Source organism: Anser brachyrhynchus, assembly GCF_964034855.1.
Source record: "Anser brachyrhynchus genome assembly, chromosome: 2".
Classification (NCBI taxonomy): domain Eukaryota; kingdom Metazoa; phylum Chordata; class Aves; order Anseriformes; family Anatidae; genus Anser; species Anser brachyrhynchus.
Window position 1 is genome coordinate 124,761,769 of NC_137695.1, and position 19,317 is coordinate 124,781,085.

At 36.9% G+C, this 19,317-nt stretch overlaps 1 protein-coding gene across 4 annotated transcripts in view; it reads right to left on the minus strand.

The window, feature by feature from the left end:
- Positions 1 to 19,317, minus strand: part of PDE7A (phosphodiesterase 7A) — an 80,243-nt gene that overhangs the window by 5,376 nt on the left and 55,550 nt on the right. For 3 of the 4 annotated variants that reach the window (XM_080582427.1, XM_080582428.1, XM_080582430.1), the window contains 9 exons: positions 13,709 to 13,860; positions 11,934 to 11,997; positions 9,722 to 9,817; positions 6,663 to 6,763; positions 3,668 to 3,799; positions 3,280 to 3,371; positions 2,521 to 2,665; positions 1,595 to 1,691; positions 656 to 736 (listed from right to left, as the gene is read on the minus strand). In XM_080582427.1, coding sequence (XP_080438553.1) covers positions 656 to 736; positions 1,595 to 1,691; positions 2,521 to 2,665; positions 3,280 to 3,371; positions 3,668 to 3,799; positions 6,663 to 6,763; positions 9,722 to 9,817; positions 11,934 to 11,997; positions 13,709 to 13,860 — 960 coding nt within the window. The remainder of the gene's footprint in view (positions 1 to 655; positions 737 to 1,594; positions 1,692 to 2,520; positions 2,666 to 3,279; positions 3,372 to 3,667; positions 3,800 to 6,662; positions 6,764 to 9,721; positions 9,818 to 11,933; positions 11,998 to 13,708; positions 13,861 to 19,317) is intronic. The other variant, XM_080582429.1, reaches the window with a different exon arrangement.

The window sequence follows — 19,317 nt, forward strand, 5'->3', positions numbered from 1 at the left end:
TCACAGTATATTTGTGGTTAAATTTATTGTTCTCTTTACTATTTTTAACTGAGTCCTATTCAATCTACATAAACAACTTCATTAAAACAAATACGAAAAAAAAGTAAGCCCTTCAGCTATTTCAAATTCAGCTAAAGACAGCAAAAAATACCGTAATGGCTTTTCACGTTTCTCCATCAAATCCCTGTCTACCACCCTAGGTAAGGCTGTATTTAAAATGAATGCTGGCATTCCAGAAAGCAAACACCAGAGCGCTGGAATTGTTTTGCAGCAACCTCAGAAGGCACCAGCCACTGCACGGGCAAGGTGAAAAACTCCTCTTCTCAAACTGGCCAGCCCAGATTAGGAAACGACTGGGCAGCAGCACAGGAAAAGTAACAGAGCTGCCTCCCATGCTCTCCCCGTTCGTTCTGTGAGGAAACAGCGACCTCAGTCTCCGGGACTGTACAGAACATTTCGTAAATACTACACTGAAGGGAGAAATGGTATAGCAAATTAAAGAAATCAGAAGCAAAAAAAAAAAAAGAAGTTTGTTGTAAAGAAGTGCTGCTACACAGAGAGACCAGGTACAGCTTCCAGGAAACGTATGGAAAAGAGATGTTCTTTGATACACATCCTGAAAGGAATCTACTGAAATAAAGTGAATTGCAGTTACCAATCTGGATGTTGGCAATAGTTTCTGTCTGTCGGTCACAAAGTGGACTCACACCCAAGTGATATTTTTTTTCAATATCTCCTAAAGAAGTAAGAGTATAATACAACTGTTAAGTCATCAGGTCCAATACTGTGTATTTTGATCACACAAGCAGTAATTCAAGAAAAACATCAGAGGTTTCCTGACGGATTAACATACTTCCTTGCAAAAACTCCTGCATTGCTGTAGAAACAACAAATTGAGTTTCTCTTGCTTTAGCCTTCACAAATTTCTCACTGAAGAGAATTTATGGTTCTACTTCCACGTAATCTCCCTCTAGTAATAAGTTTCACATGCTTAGCACCAAATAAAAGTCAGTTCTCCATTTTTCGTATCTATGCAAACCAGCATTTCTCAAATCAAGGCAGCTAAACTAGCCTTCAAAAAAAAGAAGCTCAGTTTTCATTATTAAAAGAATTCAATAATAATGGGCAAAATTAATTTGTTCCACTTGTCAACTAAAAGCTTTATTAGCTGCTTATCACATAGTTACTGCTACTTACATGACTAAAAATCTCCTTCCTAGTTGTTCCTGTGTACCAACAGGTCCTCACATCCAAATAAATTTTAAATATTGAATATCTGACAAGAATATATTTCACAATTTACTAGGAACACGTAAATGGAACCTAATTACTTATCTGAAGCACCTTCCCATCTGAAGGATCTATTGGGCCAGTCATTCCACATTCAGATTCTAAGCAGATTTTTCACCAGGTTTTATTTCCACGAACCAGTTGCAAGAAATACAACCCAATAAAGAAGAAAATCCCACACTGTACTGTAAATCTCTGTTAGTACTAAATATAAATCACTATTTGCAGGCAGCTATGACTCACGATTGCTCTCTCCGCAATATAAATACATTATGAACTAACAGATACTTCTACTGTTACTTGCCTTGATGGAAGAACTCCTCTGTTACTTTTTCACTCCACTGCTTACTCAGCTCCCAAGTCCGACATGGGTTACAAATATCAGCACACTTCAAAGCCATCTAGTAAAGGAATACGCACTGTTAGGTCATCCTGTTTACCCCGTCTCTCCAACAGCAACATCCTTAATTATCTAATTCCTGGCAGCAGATATTTTAAGTTTTGTCATTAACAAACCTACCTACCATTTGTGCTTCCCTCAAGTTTATGTTCCATAATCATACTTAAAAAACACTCAGGAAACTATCAGATCTCATTATCATTTCTGAGCAATAGGAAAATTGAGTCAAGTCAAAGTATTTCAGGGACACTACACTTAGTTTATTCAGTAATACAGGAGACAGCAACGAATTCAGAAAAAGGAACTTCAGTAAAAGCAAACAGGATTTTGCATTTCTAGCTCTGAAGTTCACATATTTATTAATAGTTTGCACAGGAAAGAACTTCTCATCTGTCCATTTTCTCTTACAGTCCACACAATGAACCTAGTCATAAAATTTTCTATGAAGTTGAAGCTGATGCTATGAAGCTGATTCACAACAATAGTGCTTTTTTTCTTTTTTTTCCCTGAAATACATTCTGACAAAGCATTTCATGGTACTGAGACTACACTAGAGTCACCAGAAGAACTAATTCGTCTCTTGAAGATGTATTTCTCCTTAGTTTAGTACATCCAAGTTACCTACCAACATGTGAAATCACTTGGGAGAAGTAATGGGAGAGAGGGAGAGAAGTGGAGGGAACAAACTTTTTGCAATGAAACAAAATGACTAAGGCTATTTCTACTTCATTTTGAAAGTAAAAATATAGCCTAGAACTAGTAGTATTTACCACTTTAATTTTTTTCTAGTTAAAATCGTATTTTCAAAAATATTAGCAAAAAAAGGTCACCTGTAAAATGAAGTGACGATGGTTTGCGTCCTCTAAGCATAGGTCTCCTCTATCCAAGTGGGATCGGAACATGGACAGATACTCATTTTGCTGACTGATGTCTGTGGCAAGAATGAGATCACCTATCTGGCTTTCCATCAGCTGCCTGTAGTAATTAGCGATACCGAGCATTCAGACAGCATAGCAATTAAGAATAGCAGCCATCACTACATTTACATGTCTTCCTTATCATATTCATTATGATACAAATTCAAGTCACAGGCTTACTGATCAGTATTTTCACAGGATGGTTTCTTTTTTTAATTTCTCTTCCTACAACAACCATAGAAATATCAGAACATTTCATCAGCAGCTTTCAGAAAGATGAAAACAGTTTTTAGCTTTTTTGTTTGTTTTTCCTTAAACATGCACAAATTGTTTAATGTGTATTGATTGCTAAAGTAGGTGAAAAAGGTCTATTTTGAACTGCAATTGCAGTGACAGAATGAGAAAAGGCTGCCAGGTTTAATATAAATTAATGTAAACAGGTGCTTGACTACACGAACGCATCTCTTCAGTGTGCTCACAGTAGATGTTGTTTTCCAAATCTAACATTGCACCATGAAATCCCCTACTCCAGTAGCATGGTATCTGATAATTCTTAAAATAGATCTGAATGCAAAATGTAAATTATGAACTGCCACGCAATATTTTATTCTTTCTTAAGTGACGGCTTACTTGCATCTTAAACTGATCTATATTATTTTGTATAAACCATACCTGTTTTCCAATGACATATGTGCAAATAAACCAGACTCTCTCAGCAACCCCACTGCTGATCTCCAGTGATGGTTCTCCAGTACTGAGGTATTCTGCAAATGAAAGTGGTATCACAGATGTCAATGACTTTAGGTCTTAAAAGGATTGAATAGCTTCACACTAAGAGCTGTACCACAGAGGGGGGTTTGGTTGGTTGGTTTTGGAGGGGATTAGAACTCTCACATCCTGAATACTTTGATAGCTTGCACATTTTTATCCCAGTGGCATGGAAACACTCTCAAATTCACACCTACAACTAGCTAAAGACATCACAATTTATATTCCTTGTCTCTACTCCTCAGGAACTCTCCAAATCTGTTTTTCACAAAACAACCAATTTTCTCCTTACCTTATACAAAGTTGCTAAGTAATGGTTTGTTTTAATTAGGAAAGGTTGATTAACGCCTGGGTGATCCAAATCATGTGTGGCAGCTGCAATTAAACTGAGCAGAACATCCCATGGAGTTAAGGATTGGGAAAGCTGTAAGATAACAACAAATGTAATTCTGTCAACAGTGCAAGCATAACCCCCTAAAATAGGTGCACAGGTGTCACATTTTTGGTTTTCTTTTTAATTAAATTAATTTTTTAATTAAAAGCAAATAGGAATTCTGAGGAAATTTAATGATGTAAACCCAAGATTCCACTGATTCCCAAGTATTTTGTAGGGGGAAAAAAGCTACAAAAATTTCAATGGTTTAAGCACTCTTCTTTCTGAATGTCAAGGTTCAGTCTCAGAAAATGCTGGCACAGAAAACGGTACTTTCTGGTTGGCAATGAATTGCTATTTCTAAACAGATCCTGTTAAAAGCAGCAAATTCTTAAAGCGAGCTTTCTCTCATTTACCCAGTCTGTCTGTATGCACAGAGACTGCTTTAAATACATTCTGTATTTTAAAAAAATACTGTCACCTTAGAAAGAAGCAGCTAACACTTTAGAAGCCTTAAGAACCATTCAGAGCAGATTTCTACTCTTTTGCACAATTTTATTTCAAAGCCTACTGGGAAAAGAACTGAAGGAAGAAAGTCTGCTGAAGATAAACATTTTCTAGAAGCACGTGCATGTTAATTAATTAACTCAGCATGCGACTGCATGGTCTTCTTTTCACTGTTCTTAGATACTCTTCCCGCTACTACTTCTGGTTGGGAAGTTTGGGTTAAACTCAGTATCAATGTCTAGCTTGCATTCAAACAGAGGACAGTATGACCTGTACAAAAATGAAGTGCAGCAAACCCCCTGCGAGGACAGGAGTTTTTATTCCCTTTTGCATTTGCCGTCTATCACGCCTCATATGTTTACAATGCATTTGGGTACAACAGAACCAGTAGCTATGTATGTTTCAGAAGAGTCCATACTTCTACCAGAAGCATTACAAAACTTTCATCATGAGTATTAAATAATAAATGCTCACAGACTCCAAACTGCATGCCATAAATATAACTGATACGCATCAGTTCTGTGACCTGTCTCACTGCCCCAACAACTGATCTGAGAGCAACACTGAGAAACAGTGGGAGTGGGTAAAGAGCCTCTAAAAATGTCCCTGGAACCAGCACTTATTTGTTTTTACTTCAGAAACAGAATAAAGAGGCATTGTTTTCAAGAGAATACCAAACTAGTGATAATTGGCATCAAGATAAATACCTTATCTCACTCTGGCTACAGAGTACTACAGTTTGCATTGATTTAATAAAAAGGACAGGATTTATTGCTGAGGATTGCGTACCCTCAGCAAGTTTGCAGATGACACCAAGCTGAGTGGTGCAGTCGATACAACAGAAGGAAGGGATGAAATCCAAAGGGACCTGGACAGGCTGGAGACCTGGGACCCACAAGAACCTAATGAGGTTCAACAAGTCCAAGTGCAAGGTGCTGCACCTGAGTTGGGGCAAGCCTGGACAAGAGCACAGACGGGGAGAAGAACTCACTGAGAGCAGCCCTGCAGAGAAGGACTTGGGGGTTTGGGCAGACAAAAAGTTTGACATGAGCCAGCAGTGTGTGCTTGCAGCCCAGAAGGCCAGCTGCATCCTGGGCTGCATCACCAGAGGGGTGGCCAGCAGGTGGAGGGAGGGGATTGTCCCCCTCTGCTCTGCCTTCTTGAGGCCCCACCTTGAGTGCTGCATCCAGGTCTGGGGTCCCAGCACCAGAAGGATGTGGAGCTGTTAGAGCAGGTCCAAGGAGGGCCATGAACACGCTCAGAGGGCTGGAGCACCTCTCCTATGGAGAAAGGCTGAGAAAGCTGGGGCTGTTCAGCCTGGAGAAGAGAAGGCTCTGGGGTGACCTCATTGCAGCTTTTCAATACTTAAAGGAGGCTTATAAAAAGGATGGAGAGGGACTATTTGCTCAGTCAGATAGCGACAGGACAAGGTTGGAAGGTTTTAAACTAAAAGAGGGAATATTTATATTAGAGGTTAGGAGGAAATTCTTCACTCAGAAGGTTGTGAGGCCCTGGAACAGGGTTCCCAGTGAGGTTGTAGATGCCCCATCCCTGGAGGTGTTCAAGGCCAGGTTGGATGAGGCCCTGGGCAACCTGGTCTGGTGTGTGCCATCCCTGCCCATGGCAGGGGTGTTTGGTACTAGATGATCTTTGAGGTCCCTTCCAACCCAAGCCATTCTGTGATTCTATGATTTATCCCTGAAATTGTCTAACTCGTTTACAACAGACTGCCAGCAGACCAAGTAATAGGGAGCAAACCCTGAACTAGCTCAGCTCCTTGAGGTCTGTCACACTGCATGTTTTCCTTCTTTGCTTTTCCTAAAAGGAAGCAAAAGCATACTCTTGATATCTTGCTATGATGTGCCTTTAGCAGAAGCATATTATTCATTAACACCAAAGATGAGCCAAACAAGAGTAACAGTAGTTTCTAGAGTGGAAAAAAAAAAGGTAAAAAAAAACACGAATACACAGTTTATTATTGCCAGCTCTGACTCAGGCTGCAATTCCATGTAAATGTCTTTGGGCACAGCTCTATGCTAAACAGCTGCAAACTTAATCAATTTGCTCATCTGGTTCACAATGAAGTCACACAAAAGACAATGCCAGCTCAAAAGAAAAAAAAAAAGAAAAGAAAAGCACACTACTAAGTGTGAAAACACAGCCTCAGCAACATGGAGATCTTCCCCTCTGCTCCATTTGTCCTCCTGTTCCACCACCTGTTCAAAAAGTGGGTTTTGGGTTTGAGGTAAAGAGGCTGTTGCTGCCTTTTTTTTTTTTTTTGCTTTAAAAGGAGTGTATGTGCACATGCAATACACGCGTGTATGTGCACACAAACCACTTATACACATGCAGAAATAAATATATTACTATATTTACATGTGATGTAAAATCGAGAATGCTCCCTTACCTTAGGCTCTTGTAAATAACAGTGCATGGCCTGAGTCACATCAGCAGCATGAACTGCATTATGATAAGGATTTTGACTGTGATAATCTTCTTGAACCATAACTGCAGGAAAATAACAAATATCCAAATTTAAATAAAATAGCAATTTTTTCAAGTACCTTGTTAGACACAGAAATATGCAATATCACAGGTTACACACACATAAAAGTGTCAAAGTCAATAAATTGTCAGTTGAACTAACACCTAAGTATAAAAGATTTTTATGTGAGCAAACTGTATTTTCTAAAAGAAATCAACTACATGTAAAGTCATCTCAGAGCAAAAATTATACAACTTGAAGTCAGTATATTATCTGAGATACTTTGACTTTAAGAACTTTCCAGGAAAGTCTCCCTTTGAAAACCTAGCCTGCCTGAATGTTGAGGCGACCTGGAATACAAAATGAAGATACTATTAAATGGAGCATCAGGATGGCTTAATATCATGCCTTCAAAGCGGAGGAATTAGGCAGCGTTTTATTGTCCTATTAAGTGCTTTTCTTTCTCCTTCAGGAAGCAGTTGTGGGAAGACACCTCTACATAGTTTAGGCATTTTCTCATACTTTCACTCAAATAAATTTAAGCCTATGTACAGTTTAGAAAATAATTTAATTTAGACCATGGTCTGATTAACCACTCCTAGATTTACTATTTCCTATTTAATTTCTTCCTTGCTTTGCTACTCTCCTCCATCTTCCTGTCTTTCAGCACTGCAAGTAGAATATTTTATGTAGTTAAGCTAATGTGGATGTCCTTTAGAGTACAAGAACTGTAACGTTTAAAGGGATGGAGGGAGAGAAGATCTGAAGTACAGCAATCAAATTATATTCTAAATTGCAGAGTTTTGCCTGATGATGCATTAGTTCTTTCAAGTAAACTTTGAAAGAACATTTTCCTGGCTGACTACAGTCTGTCATTCCCATCCAAATCTCTTTTCCTACTCAGTTTACAAGCCAGCACCGTCCATGTAATTGACTGTAATATTAAAGTATTACTGCCGTGGTATTTCTGAAGATCTGTGGCTCATGAAAAGTTAAAGTACTGTAACCATTGTGTGATCTCAAGAGCATCCAATGCATAGTTGACACCTCATATGGACAATAATAAAGAAAAGCATCTTTGCACTCCATTAACCTGAGGTAGAACTCCCTTTCACGTATTTTTATGTTCACTGCATGACTGAAGAGGTCCTTGGCTTACTCCTCGAATTTTATGGATTCATAAGCTGGTCCTGTTTACTTATAGTCCACAATTTTCCTAACTTACTTCAAGAAAGTAGACCTAGGATAATATTTTGATTCTGGTTTGCCAGAATTAGAATGGCACTTCAACCATATGTTTCCAGGAATGTAGTACCTTATATTTTCTCTCTCTGAGTCTGGAATAAGAAATTGAGAACAAACAGAAGATGACAGATCTCCAGGTAACTTTTGGAAATCACAGAAAGACCATGTGTGTATAGATATATACACATATAGATATGTAATATATATATACACACAGAGAAATGAAATGTTAAGATCCCATCAAGGACTAAATTTAGATTTCTCTCATTATTAAAAAAATCCCAATAAGTTCTTGAAGTGGATTTAGCGTGGCACCAGGGAACACTTGAACTGTCTTAATCTTCTGGAATTTGACCTTCAGATTGCTTTGGAACAAGGTATAAAAGGTAGCAAAAGAATGATTTAGGTTCATGCTAATGAGCTGTATTTGGAAGAAAGGTTGCTTGATTGCACAGATGGGCAGGGACAGAGCTAAGAAACGTTTTTGTTACTGCTGTTAAGTAGAAGGCATCAACAAAAACAGGAAGGTGGTGAATTTCCATGTTAGAATAAAAATTTGCCTTCTTCCACAGTCTGTTTTAAGTAAAATAATCTTTTGCTAAATCTCAGCTAACCAGGAGGCAAGCAAGGTGACAAAGACAAAACACAGTTACAACGTGAGCAGCTTAAGACCAGATTTCTACAACCGCTTTCTTCACACTGCAATATATCAATTCCCAAGGTCAGCTGCTCTATTTTTTTGGAACTGGGAGGAGTTGAGTCCACTTTAAAACAACAGTAAAGTCATGACAGAACCGATAAAATTTATGAAGTAGAAAGAGAATTCAGCGATGAAAACAAAAGTATTCCCTTACTTGAAAGGGGAGAAAAGCCTTCTGAATGTGGTTTCTCTTCTCGTTAAATGACGAGCTTTGGAACCACAATATTGTTTTCTCTGAAGCCGTGAAAGCCTGCTAAGAGGGACCTGAAACCTCTTTCTCCTGCTCAGTTAAAAATCAGCATCCCACTCCACCAAATTAAATAAAAGTACCATCACACAAGAACCGAGTGAAGGACACCTCACACCAGGGTCTGTGTCTGGGCCATGAGGATGCAAAAAGACAGCTCCTTCAGCTGTCAAGTGGAAGTACCGCTTGGTTTGAATACTCCACTTCGTATTTACAGATCTTCCTACTGAAGCACTGCACTGCCACAGGCCCAAACGTCCTCGTAACGTTGTCTCGTACTCTGTCCCTGGAGGCAGTATGTCTGCAGTACAGTGAATATTTGTACAAGGGCTTGAACAAGCAAGAGACAGCATCGAATTGGCACTGTTAGGTATTGCCAACATGGGTATGATCAGCATTGTTAGGAAACTATATTGAGAACTTCAGAAATGAAGACTAAAACCTGACTGAAGATCAAACCAAAGAAAGGAACAGTCTATCCTTTCTCAATAAAAATGCCACATGAATGAATTCACATATATTCCTGATGATTTAGATTTAACAAATACAACACAGCATCTGCTATGAAGCTACTCAACTTGTCAATACTTGCTTGATTTTAACAGAGATTTCTATACTCACAGAAACTTTGAGAGATTTTCTCTCAGTCAATGTACTTCAAATGACTGTACAATCTGGACTGGATCAGCACTCTTCAAACCTTATTACTAAACTATAACCAGCACTTCAATTAAAGTATAAAAATGCGGATAAACAGCAATATTCATCATAATAAAAAGCTGTATTTACCCAAAAATCTACGAAGTTTCATCGTATCTAACTGGAAGTGTTCAATTAGTCCATGAAGATTAAACAGATGAAAGGTTAAGCTGACTAGACTGTTTCCTAAAAATAAGATGAAAATACTAATTCATTGGAAGTCATGAAATCAGTGACTTTCACAAGAAATGTATTTCAAACAAATTGGTGACAAAAATTACACAAGCAGATTTCTCTAAACCAACTTAAGGTAAATACTTAAATTTTATTGCATAACAAGATTCCATCAGCTATCTCCTGTAGCAATCACCAAATCAGCTGGTAAGAGGAAAATATTACCAAACATTAAAAAAGCAAAAAATTTCAATGTGCAAATCTGTTAAAGCAGTATTCAATTTTGTGGTACGTCGCATCACGATTTTTATAAACGGACACACAGGTTTAAAAGGAATACAAGAACAGTCAGGCAAACATAAAAGCCAGTCAACACTGTCAATTCGTGTACACTGCACATATGCAATCTTGTGTCTTTTCTTTTTGTGAAGCTACTCCTTACTCAACCCAAAAACCAAAGAAAAAATGTTTACATTTCTCTAGGAAATGCATACTATTACAAGCTTACAATGTACTTTGCCTACTCATAGCTATAATATTACAATCACTTGCAGTGATAAAACAAACAGAACTGTACGAGCCAGGGAAATAACCTGCATGCTTACTGTTTACTTGAAACAGCTTGCAGATTATTTGTATTTACTCTGCAAACAATACGTAATGATGGATTACCTAGTTCTGGTACACTTACTCTGACAATCTTCATTTAGCAGGAATTAGGGAACGTAGCATGGGCAGAAACTGAGGTACAAAAAGACAAAAATGTCTGCTAAATCTAGCTTATTACTAGGCTTGACACGTGTATGCCACTTCCTCACAGTAAGATAAACAATTCTTCAAAGAACATTTACTGAGTAGCGTAGTTCTCACAGGCTCGTCCAGGGCAGCTCATCCACCAAAGCTTTGCATACAGCATTCTCCTCTTAAAAACTTTCAAGAACAAGACTGCCTGTTCAAAATGTTCTCCTAAAATGACTAAATTAAAATGCAAAGAGGATAATATAGAAAGGCTCCCGCAATAGAAGCTGTACTGACAGTAATTAAAAGGTATCCGAAAAAAAGCGTATTTCAGACAGAGAAGGCCCCATATAGAAAGGAGGACTTTAGTTTATCAGAAAGGAGTAATCTGATCTGAAATAAACTATGCTTATAAACAATTTAGCTTGCGCACCCAACTTTTTTCATTCAGTTAATCAGAGCTTATAATTACCTACATAAACATCCTATCTGTAAGAATCCCCACTGTTTTCATTTTTATATCCGTGCTTTGCATGAAATGAAACTGTGAGGATACTACTTTTACTGTAGGTTAAGCCAAGCGTCCTTTTAACAAAACAGCAGAGAAAATTATCTTTTGGTGCCATGTTTTCCTTTCAGGAACTTCGTTCCTGTTTCCTCCTGCCAAACTTTAAGCACGCTGACTGCATCTCTGCTACCAGCTCCTCTTGACTGATGAAAGAACTGCAGCAGCTGCTCTTCATTCACAGCCCAGGCTCCAAGAGCTTTCCACACTGGCACACATGCCCGTCTCCTTGGTGTTGGACTCATCTCCTCCTTCCATTCTATTCAACATCCAGTTTCCATTGCTGCGTATTATAATACAAGACTTCTCCCTATCCGCTACAGCAGCCTTTCTCCCTTCCAGCACATTTACAAATCTCTTTTGTAACTGGCTGTCTACTAAAGAGTAGTAATAGTTTCTAAAGTAATTAAAATTGTTCTACCCAACATTCAATTTATCCAAAAAATAATTGCTTAGTGAAACTGACCTTTTGGACACAGACGTAAATTAACAGCATTCGATATTTTTTTTTAAAAAGATTAAATTAGCAAAGTTAATTGTCAATTTACATCAAATTACTACTTACAGTACAAAAAGAGAAAACAGCACCTGCGAAGTACAATGGCCTCTTCTACAAATCAATGATTATTATCAGTACTGACAGTAATGGCATTTTAACGGAGTGACAAGGCAAACTAGAATTTAGATTAAGGGCTATTAAATCAAAATGGTACCTGATGAAATCTGTGTTTTTGAGTGAACAAGCAATCACATCACAACATAAGAGCAATAGCTAAATTATGCTAAGAGATAAAAACACAAGTGAAATAGAAAAACTAAACTCACCATTTGTCAGTCTATCAAAAAGAAAAATATCAAAATTCCAGTTTCCAACCTTCTCCAGCATACACTGAAAGAAAACACAAAAGCTGTAACTTTGTTTTCCTCAGCATATGCCTATCTTCCCATAGCCCAGAGGAAATATTTAAGATTTCAGACTGATATAAATCTTAAGAATCTCAATATAAAAAAAATAGTATTAAAAATGATTGTCTGATTCCTGGAAAACTTTAACATGTGCCTCAAATTATAAAACTGAAATATAAGAAGCGTCTTGACAGTATGGGTTTGAGATCTCCCCTTCATACTCTTAGTCATTTGCTTAAAAGAAGTGACACAATTTTAAAACAATTAGGTTATAAACAGAAGCAGTATGACAGAATAACTCTGTTTAGACAAAAAAAGTTGAGACATCTTAACAAAGGCCCACACTTGACATTTCACGTAATCTTTTTAATAGATGTATGGATCACAAAATACTGTAAGATGACTTCCAATGCTTTGTTTCAGAATCTCTTCCAGATTTTTGCAATGCATTAATAGTTAACCCATGAGTAGTCCTTTATCTTATTTTCTCTCTTTCCCTTTTTGTTCATACAGAAGAAAAAGTATCTAGATTTTTTACTAGGAATATAAAACAAGCTTTCTTCCTAATAAACTTGCTTTTCACTTAGCATCTCACTGGAATTGCACTTCACAGCCACTCCACACAAACTATTTTTTCATGAACATGGATGAAGAGCAAAGCACATTCTAGTCCTCAGAGTCCAGCACGTTTTAAAATCGATACTTGCTTTCTCATGTTCTCATTAAATTAGTAGCTGTTTTGTGATCCTGTTGCTATGTCCTAGTTTTTCCTCCACCAACCATTAAAACTGAGCTACCAGAAGAAATAAACAGCATTAACAAGGTATTTCTGCTGTTAAATTACACGTATATTTTTAAATCCATCCTCAAGGTTATCAGATTCTTCTTATACTGCAGCCTGATCACACTGAGTATCAGACATGCTGTATTATAAGGATATTTATTCTTTTCTGCGTCAGGGTTCCTAACAAAAAGTATTATACACAATCAGTAGGAACACACAGCCTTTGGGCTCTCAACAACCTGTAAACTTTGCCTGGTCATTCCCCTTCGGCATCCTCTGTCACCAATTCACTAGCCCTTTATTCTGGTAACAATTTTTTAGTATTGCCTGTCTTCCCAGCATGCTTTACCTGTACTATAGCATGAGTATATTACAGCTATCATACTTTTCTGAAGAACTGCATATAAAAAAAGAGTCATTTTGGTGTAATATTCTTCTGATAACTTCATTTACTACATTTTATTAAGCTTGCAGTAGTAGTCAGTCACTCCTTCAGACGGTCATTAATCAAATCAGACTAAAAAGGAAAAGGGGAGGGAGAGTAAGAAGTTGCCCAAATTGTTCCATTACATTTCTTAAATACAGATACATTCTCCTTCCTTCACTTTTTCTTCAATTATTATGGTGCATCCTTGATTCGCTAGACCTTTTTAAAAAACAAAAAAAAATGCAAGCCACGTAAGCTGTAAAAATTCCCCCAGCAAACACGAAGGAGATGAAGGATTTTGTCAGAAATCACATAACTTTGGCTGGACTTTATATAAAGTATGCACAAAACATACATAAACACAAAAATACACGCTTAAAAACTGTATTTCCTTGCACTGCCTCTTAACATGAGATCATTATATGCAAACAAACATTTTAAAGACAAACTTGATAAAACAGAGATAAAAATTAAGCAACCAACCTTTGCTTGTCCATTATAATCATCATCCAAAATGTTTGAAGAATTTGGAACAGTGATACCACGGAAAAAACGGGAAGATCTCAGGTATCGCTGGAAACTAAGCAATCTTCTCACATTTCTTGCAGACACAGACACTTCAATTTCAGAATTTGCTATTAAAAAAAAACAACAAGAAAATAAATACTCTCTCTAAAAAACCTTTACCAAGAAACACTGTTCAAGGAAGTTTGGTACAACAATTGCACTGCCTTTTTTTTTTTTTTTTGGTGTATCAAATGTTTCAGCCATGAACAGAGATCACTATGAATAGTAAATACAGAGATATGGCTTAGAAAAGAAAGTTTTCCATTTAAGCATCCTGTGAAGAAAAACAAATATTGAAATCATAGATGAAACGTTTCTTTCTAAGGAACACTGTTACTATTCGAACAGAAATATTACAGAATTGTGCAAAAATACAAATATTGCAAGCAAGTTCCTTTTGGAAAACTGCTGTCACATATGCACATCTAATCCATGCCCCTAGCAAATCATCTTGGACACATATACCATCTAAATAATGTGTTGATGCAGGAGTTAAAAAGCGATTTTGAGGATCTACAAATAACAGATCCACCGATTTTAAAGCTCAGAAATTTTCTTAATTTTACTAGCAAAGTTTTAACACACAAGTATTTTAGGCGCTTTTCCTGATAATTTTATCCAGAACCTGTCCTCTAGAAAAAAGAGAAACGATCACACACTGACCTACATTTCTTCTCACAGTGTATCTAATTTCCTCTCTCAGTACAGTGTAACAACTACAGAACGTATTTGTAGTCTCCTTTCAAAGAGTAATCCAACTATTTTGCTTTACTTTTATTAGACTAACCAGCTTAGCTATCCAAAGGACTCATGCTAGCTTATGACTACTTTCCCTTGATACGGTTAGAGGATCCATCGGTTTGTTTCAGAAACCTGAAGATCAAAGTACATATAGCTACCATTTCTTTGCAGTGTTCCAGATATTTCCAGTTTGAAATATTTATGGCCAAACTTCACCTTCACTTTCTTTCCAGTATTACTCCAAACAGTAGTTCCGCACAACCAACAGTCAATAATTTTGACGTTCCTTCATTTTGTCCAAAAAGATGTATATTAAAAGGAAAAGAACACATTAAGATAGGAAGTAGAAGTAAATGCACTGTTTTCCAAAAATACAGACCCTCAAAAACGTGAACCCAACTTACATAATAAAGACTTCTTGACCTTCCACAAGCAAGGCATATTAGAAATCAGTGAAATAAACCATTGTAGTATTTGTTGTAACGCCCAGCCTAAACTATGTTAGAGACAAAGGTGTGGCCTTATTAAGGACCTAAATTAAAAGCCTCGATGGTTTGCAGTGAGAGCAGTTTGATTCTATGCAAGATAATATGCAAGATAAAGCTTTAATCGTATAAATTGTTCTCCCTGCAGAAAATACACCGTTCTTTCTGCTCCACATTACCTCAATTTATTTCCAGTCTACACTAATAAAACATCTCTGAACAGAACAGAATTACACTAACATACAGTATCTGAAGTGCAGTAACGTTTTATATCAATTGTCTGAATTAACAGCAATTTAATGGACAAAAGTGGAATCATCTTTCAGACAGAGCTGAAAAGCATCAGGTAGTTTATCAGGACACTGAAGTTCCCACCATTTTTTAAGAGTACCACAGACAACTTCAAATGAAATATTTTTCTCCAACTCAACACAATTAAGGTCAGGGGCTCTTCCTCTGAAGACACTGATATACGTATAGCCAGGTTACGTAAGCAGGTGTACCACGTATGATAAATTTGCTTATAAAACAGCATTCTCACATACAGAAGGCAAATCGATTCTGTCATGATGCGTTACCATGCCAGTATTTTTAACCGAGTTTGTTAACATCAGGGTACAGTCTGAGGCACCGTCAGTCCTGCAGAACACAGAAGCAGGCAGCAATGTAACTGTTCCTGCTAACAGAGCATAGGTTTCCAAGTTCTTCCCTCTTAATCTTGACCTAGTTGCATAAAATCCAAATTTCAGACCTGAGGTCGTTTGGTTTGAAATAAAACAATATAAAATGGTTACATTTTGGTCACGGAATTATCTAAAATGTCCATAAATCTATATACAAAGTCCAGGAATTTCACTAAATCTCAGTAAAACAACATACTTCAATAGGAAAAATCTTCCAGAAGTACAAAGAGTTTTCTTGGTCATAGGAAGTCTTTTTACAGATCTGTAGTTAACAAAAAGCTACTTCTGATGTCATGCTACAAGTACCTCTTTCATAGATGCCACTCAGTCTTTGCTAGAACAGCAGCACAGTGCAGGTAACACAAGTAAACCAAATTTTTAACAGCAAAGCACAAAACAGAAAACAAAACATGATCATTCAGCTGCCTGTCCCTACGTTCCACCTATTTTCACATTTGTAAGTCATTTGAGGGGATTTGCACAAATTTCAATAGTTTTTCTCACTATGTGGGTACAGAAAAATTAAATTTTCAAAAAAAATGCAGTTTCCTGCGAAGCTGAACAGTCATTACGCTTTACTTTGCAATACACTAGTGAGATTCAACTTCAAAATAATTTTCACCTCTAAATTATGAGTTTGTACAGTTCATAAACCACGACCTGTACATATTATTTTATTCCTCCCCCTTATTTACTAAAAGAAAAAAAGTCCAGCCTCCAACCACTTCGTGGTCCTGGAAAGCACTGCTCCACTTGATGTAACTCAAGCAAGCTACAACAAAGCCCACTTCATTCCAGCTTTCTAGGCAGCAACACTGCTATTACAGCCCCACAAGGTGGCTGGAGGCTGGAAGGGACCTCTGCAGCCATCCCGTCCAACCCCCTGCTCACGCAGGGCCACCCAGAGCAGGCTGCCCAGGGCCATGTCAGGTGGCTTTGAGGATCTCCAAGGAGGGAGACTCCACAACCTCTCTGGGCAACCTGTGCCAGTGCTCGGTCACCCACACAGTGAAGAAATGCTTCCTGTGCTTGTGCCGGTGCTTTGGGGCTGTTCCTCCTGAGGTGCAGGACTTGGCATTTCCCTTTGAACTACTGTTCATTCCACACGTATATCCCCAGTTCAGCTGAAGGTACTAACAGCTCGACCAACCATCCCACCATTTAGCTCTCCAATGATTAGAGTAACTTCCAAATGAGAGATTTTGAGCCCTTCCAGATTCTGCACTTCCAGAATACCCGATTCAGGGGGACTACACCAACCCAGCAAGTGAACTGATCTCCCTAAAATAGTTAAACATTTGATACGGAATGATTTGGGATAGGTGAGTCAGATGTGGAGGTTTGACAGGTAATTAATTTAAAAAGGAGGCTGAAAAAGAAAATAGCTAGCTTTCAAGGAAGAAAAAAAAAGATTTTTAAGCTGCAGTAACACTGATAGCATCCATACTTGCAGCTCCCTTTTTGTCATAAAGTATTATTATAAAGATAACATAGAAATAAAAATAAAAAAAAAATCCTTTTGTAAGTTCTGGAAGACCAGCAAAGACAAGTTCATGGGAAGGACTGGTAAAGCCTGAATGATGCAACCATGCAATAGAAACTTGTTTTCCCTTTATATATATGATTAACATGTAGTTTTATGACCAATGATAGAAGAGGGTGGGCTGACATTTTTTGCTAATTTCAGATATATTTTAAAATATAAAATATTTATTTTAAAATAAAATAAAAGATAAAATAAAAAAAAAACACAGGGCACCAAAACAGCTTTATTTTCTTTCCATTTGTAATGGAAGAGTGCATTATGTTTGCTCTAGACATGGCATGAAAACATTCCTCCTCCCAGCCCAAACGTCCTTCATTTCATTTGCTTCATTTCATGAGCTTTCCGTGTGCTAAATGCCTTTCTAATGTCTAATCCTGAGCATTTGTTCTTAAGAGATAAAGGACAGTATAAGGATAAATTAGAATGATAAAATAAATAAGTACATGACATGAAAGCAAAGTCAGGATGTTGGAAATGCTAAGAAGGAAGCTACAGCATTCAGAACCAGCTTTGATGCAAGAAACCTGAAGACAGAAACTGTAGGTCTTTGTGCCTAGTCAACAGCAGCTCTCCTATGACGTTCTTCCTTTTTTGGTTCATTCCCCACTTAAAGTTAGAATACCATCCAATACATTTTTTACTTCTAAATTCGTTTATTTATTTATTTAGACAGTCATTCTTGTTTCCAGGCATCTAGAAATGAGATGCGAATAGGACAAAAAATCTGAAATACTCTAAAATAAAGAAAAATTAACTGATGTTGGTAAACAATTATTATTTTAGCAAAATGTTATGAATAAACATCAAAAATATTAAGTTATGCAAGTTGCCTTCGTGCAACAGGTTTCATCTGCATTCCAAGATGCAGCGTCTAATCTTTTCCCGCTCTTTTAGGTGTGTTCTACTTCAAGAAAAACTGAAAGAAAATTTATCACATTTCACAGGGATATTAGATTTTTTTTTCTTGTGTTGAAATAAAAATGCAAAATAGGGAAAAAACAATCAAAGTCACCTACAGATTAATATATTTATTCTCAATGTTTGATATATTTATTCTCAATGTTCGCAACTTTTGTACAGTAAGGAAAAAGAATGAAAGGAGTAATGATAACTTAATGGTTTAATTTCTTATTCATAGAAGCCTTAAATCCTAGCAAAACCAATTCTTTCAATGCAAAGATAATGACTCCTAGCCTCTGATGGGGTTTTCGTCAAAACAAGGCAGTCCAGCACATGAACTTTACCTCTACATCTTCCATGCTACAGCCTTAAACATAAATATGAAATTATCCATGATAAAATTTATTTATTTTTACTATTATCAGTAGAAAGAGTTTAACCGAGGATATCTGATATCTCTGCCACTAACAGAAAAAAAAATAAATTTGAGGTGTATAATAAAAGAAGTGAAAGGGTGGATCTTTCTTGTGTGTGAATATTTCTTATGTTTGAATATCAAACTGAAGTTTGAGGTGCACAGGTCCACCAGAGGAGATTCTTCTTCTAAAAAAATGAACTACAGAGAATCTCTTTTCTCTTCATGGAACATCTCACAATTTTGGTATAGTAAAGACAACTACAGATTTACTTAGCTATTCTTTTCATTATTTTTACATAGCAGATATCACAAACCTTGAGATACTAAAAGAAATTTTCCACTACCTGTAAATATATGGGAAAGAAATATTCAATTTCACATGACAACTGTAACTGTATTTCTAAGGCCTTCCAAGATACAAATCATTTTCTATTTATGAACAATTTGAAAGTATTACCTAGCACTTCACACCACTAGAGGGACCCATAAGCATTCTAATTTCACATCTATTCCCATCAAACCGTTAGGAAGTGCATTACATTAGATCTCTCTTTTTTCTTTGAGTCCTGTTTAGCTCTACATTAAGGTTTTCACTGTCATAGTTTGCATTTTTAAGTACTTTTAAGGCATTTGATATCAGAGTCATTAATAAAATCTATGATTTAATTTGTGAGATACAATTTCAGAAGGACTTTAAAGTCTATATATATAGATTACTGGTGTCTAAATTACATTGTTATACTTCCTTAGAT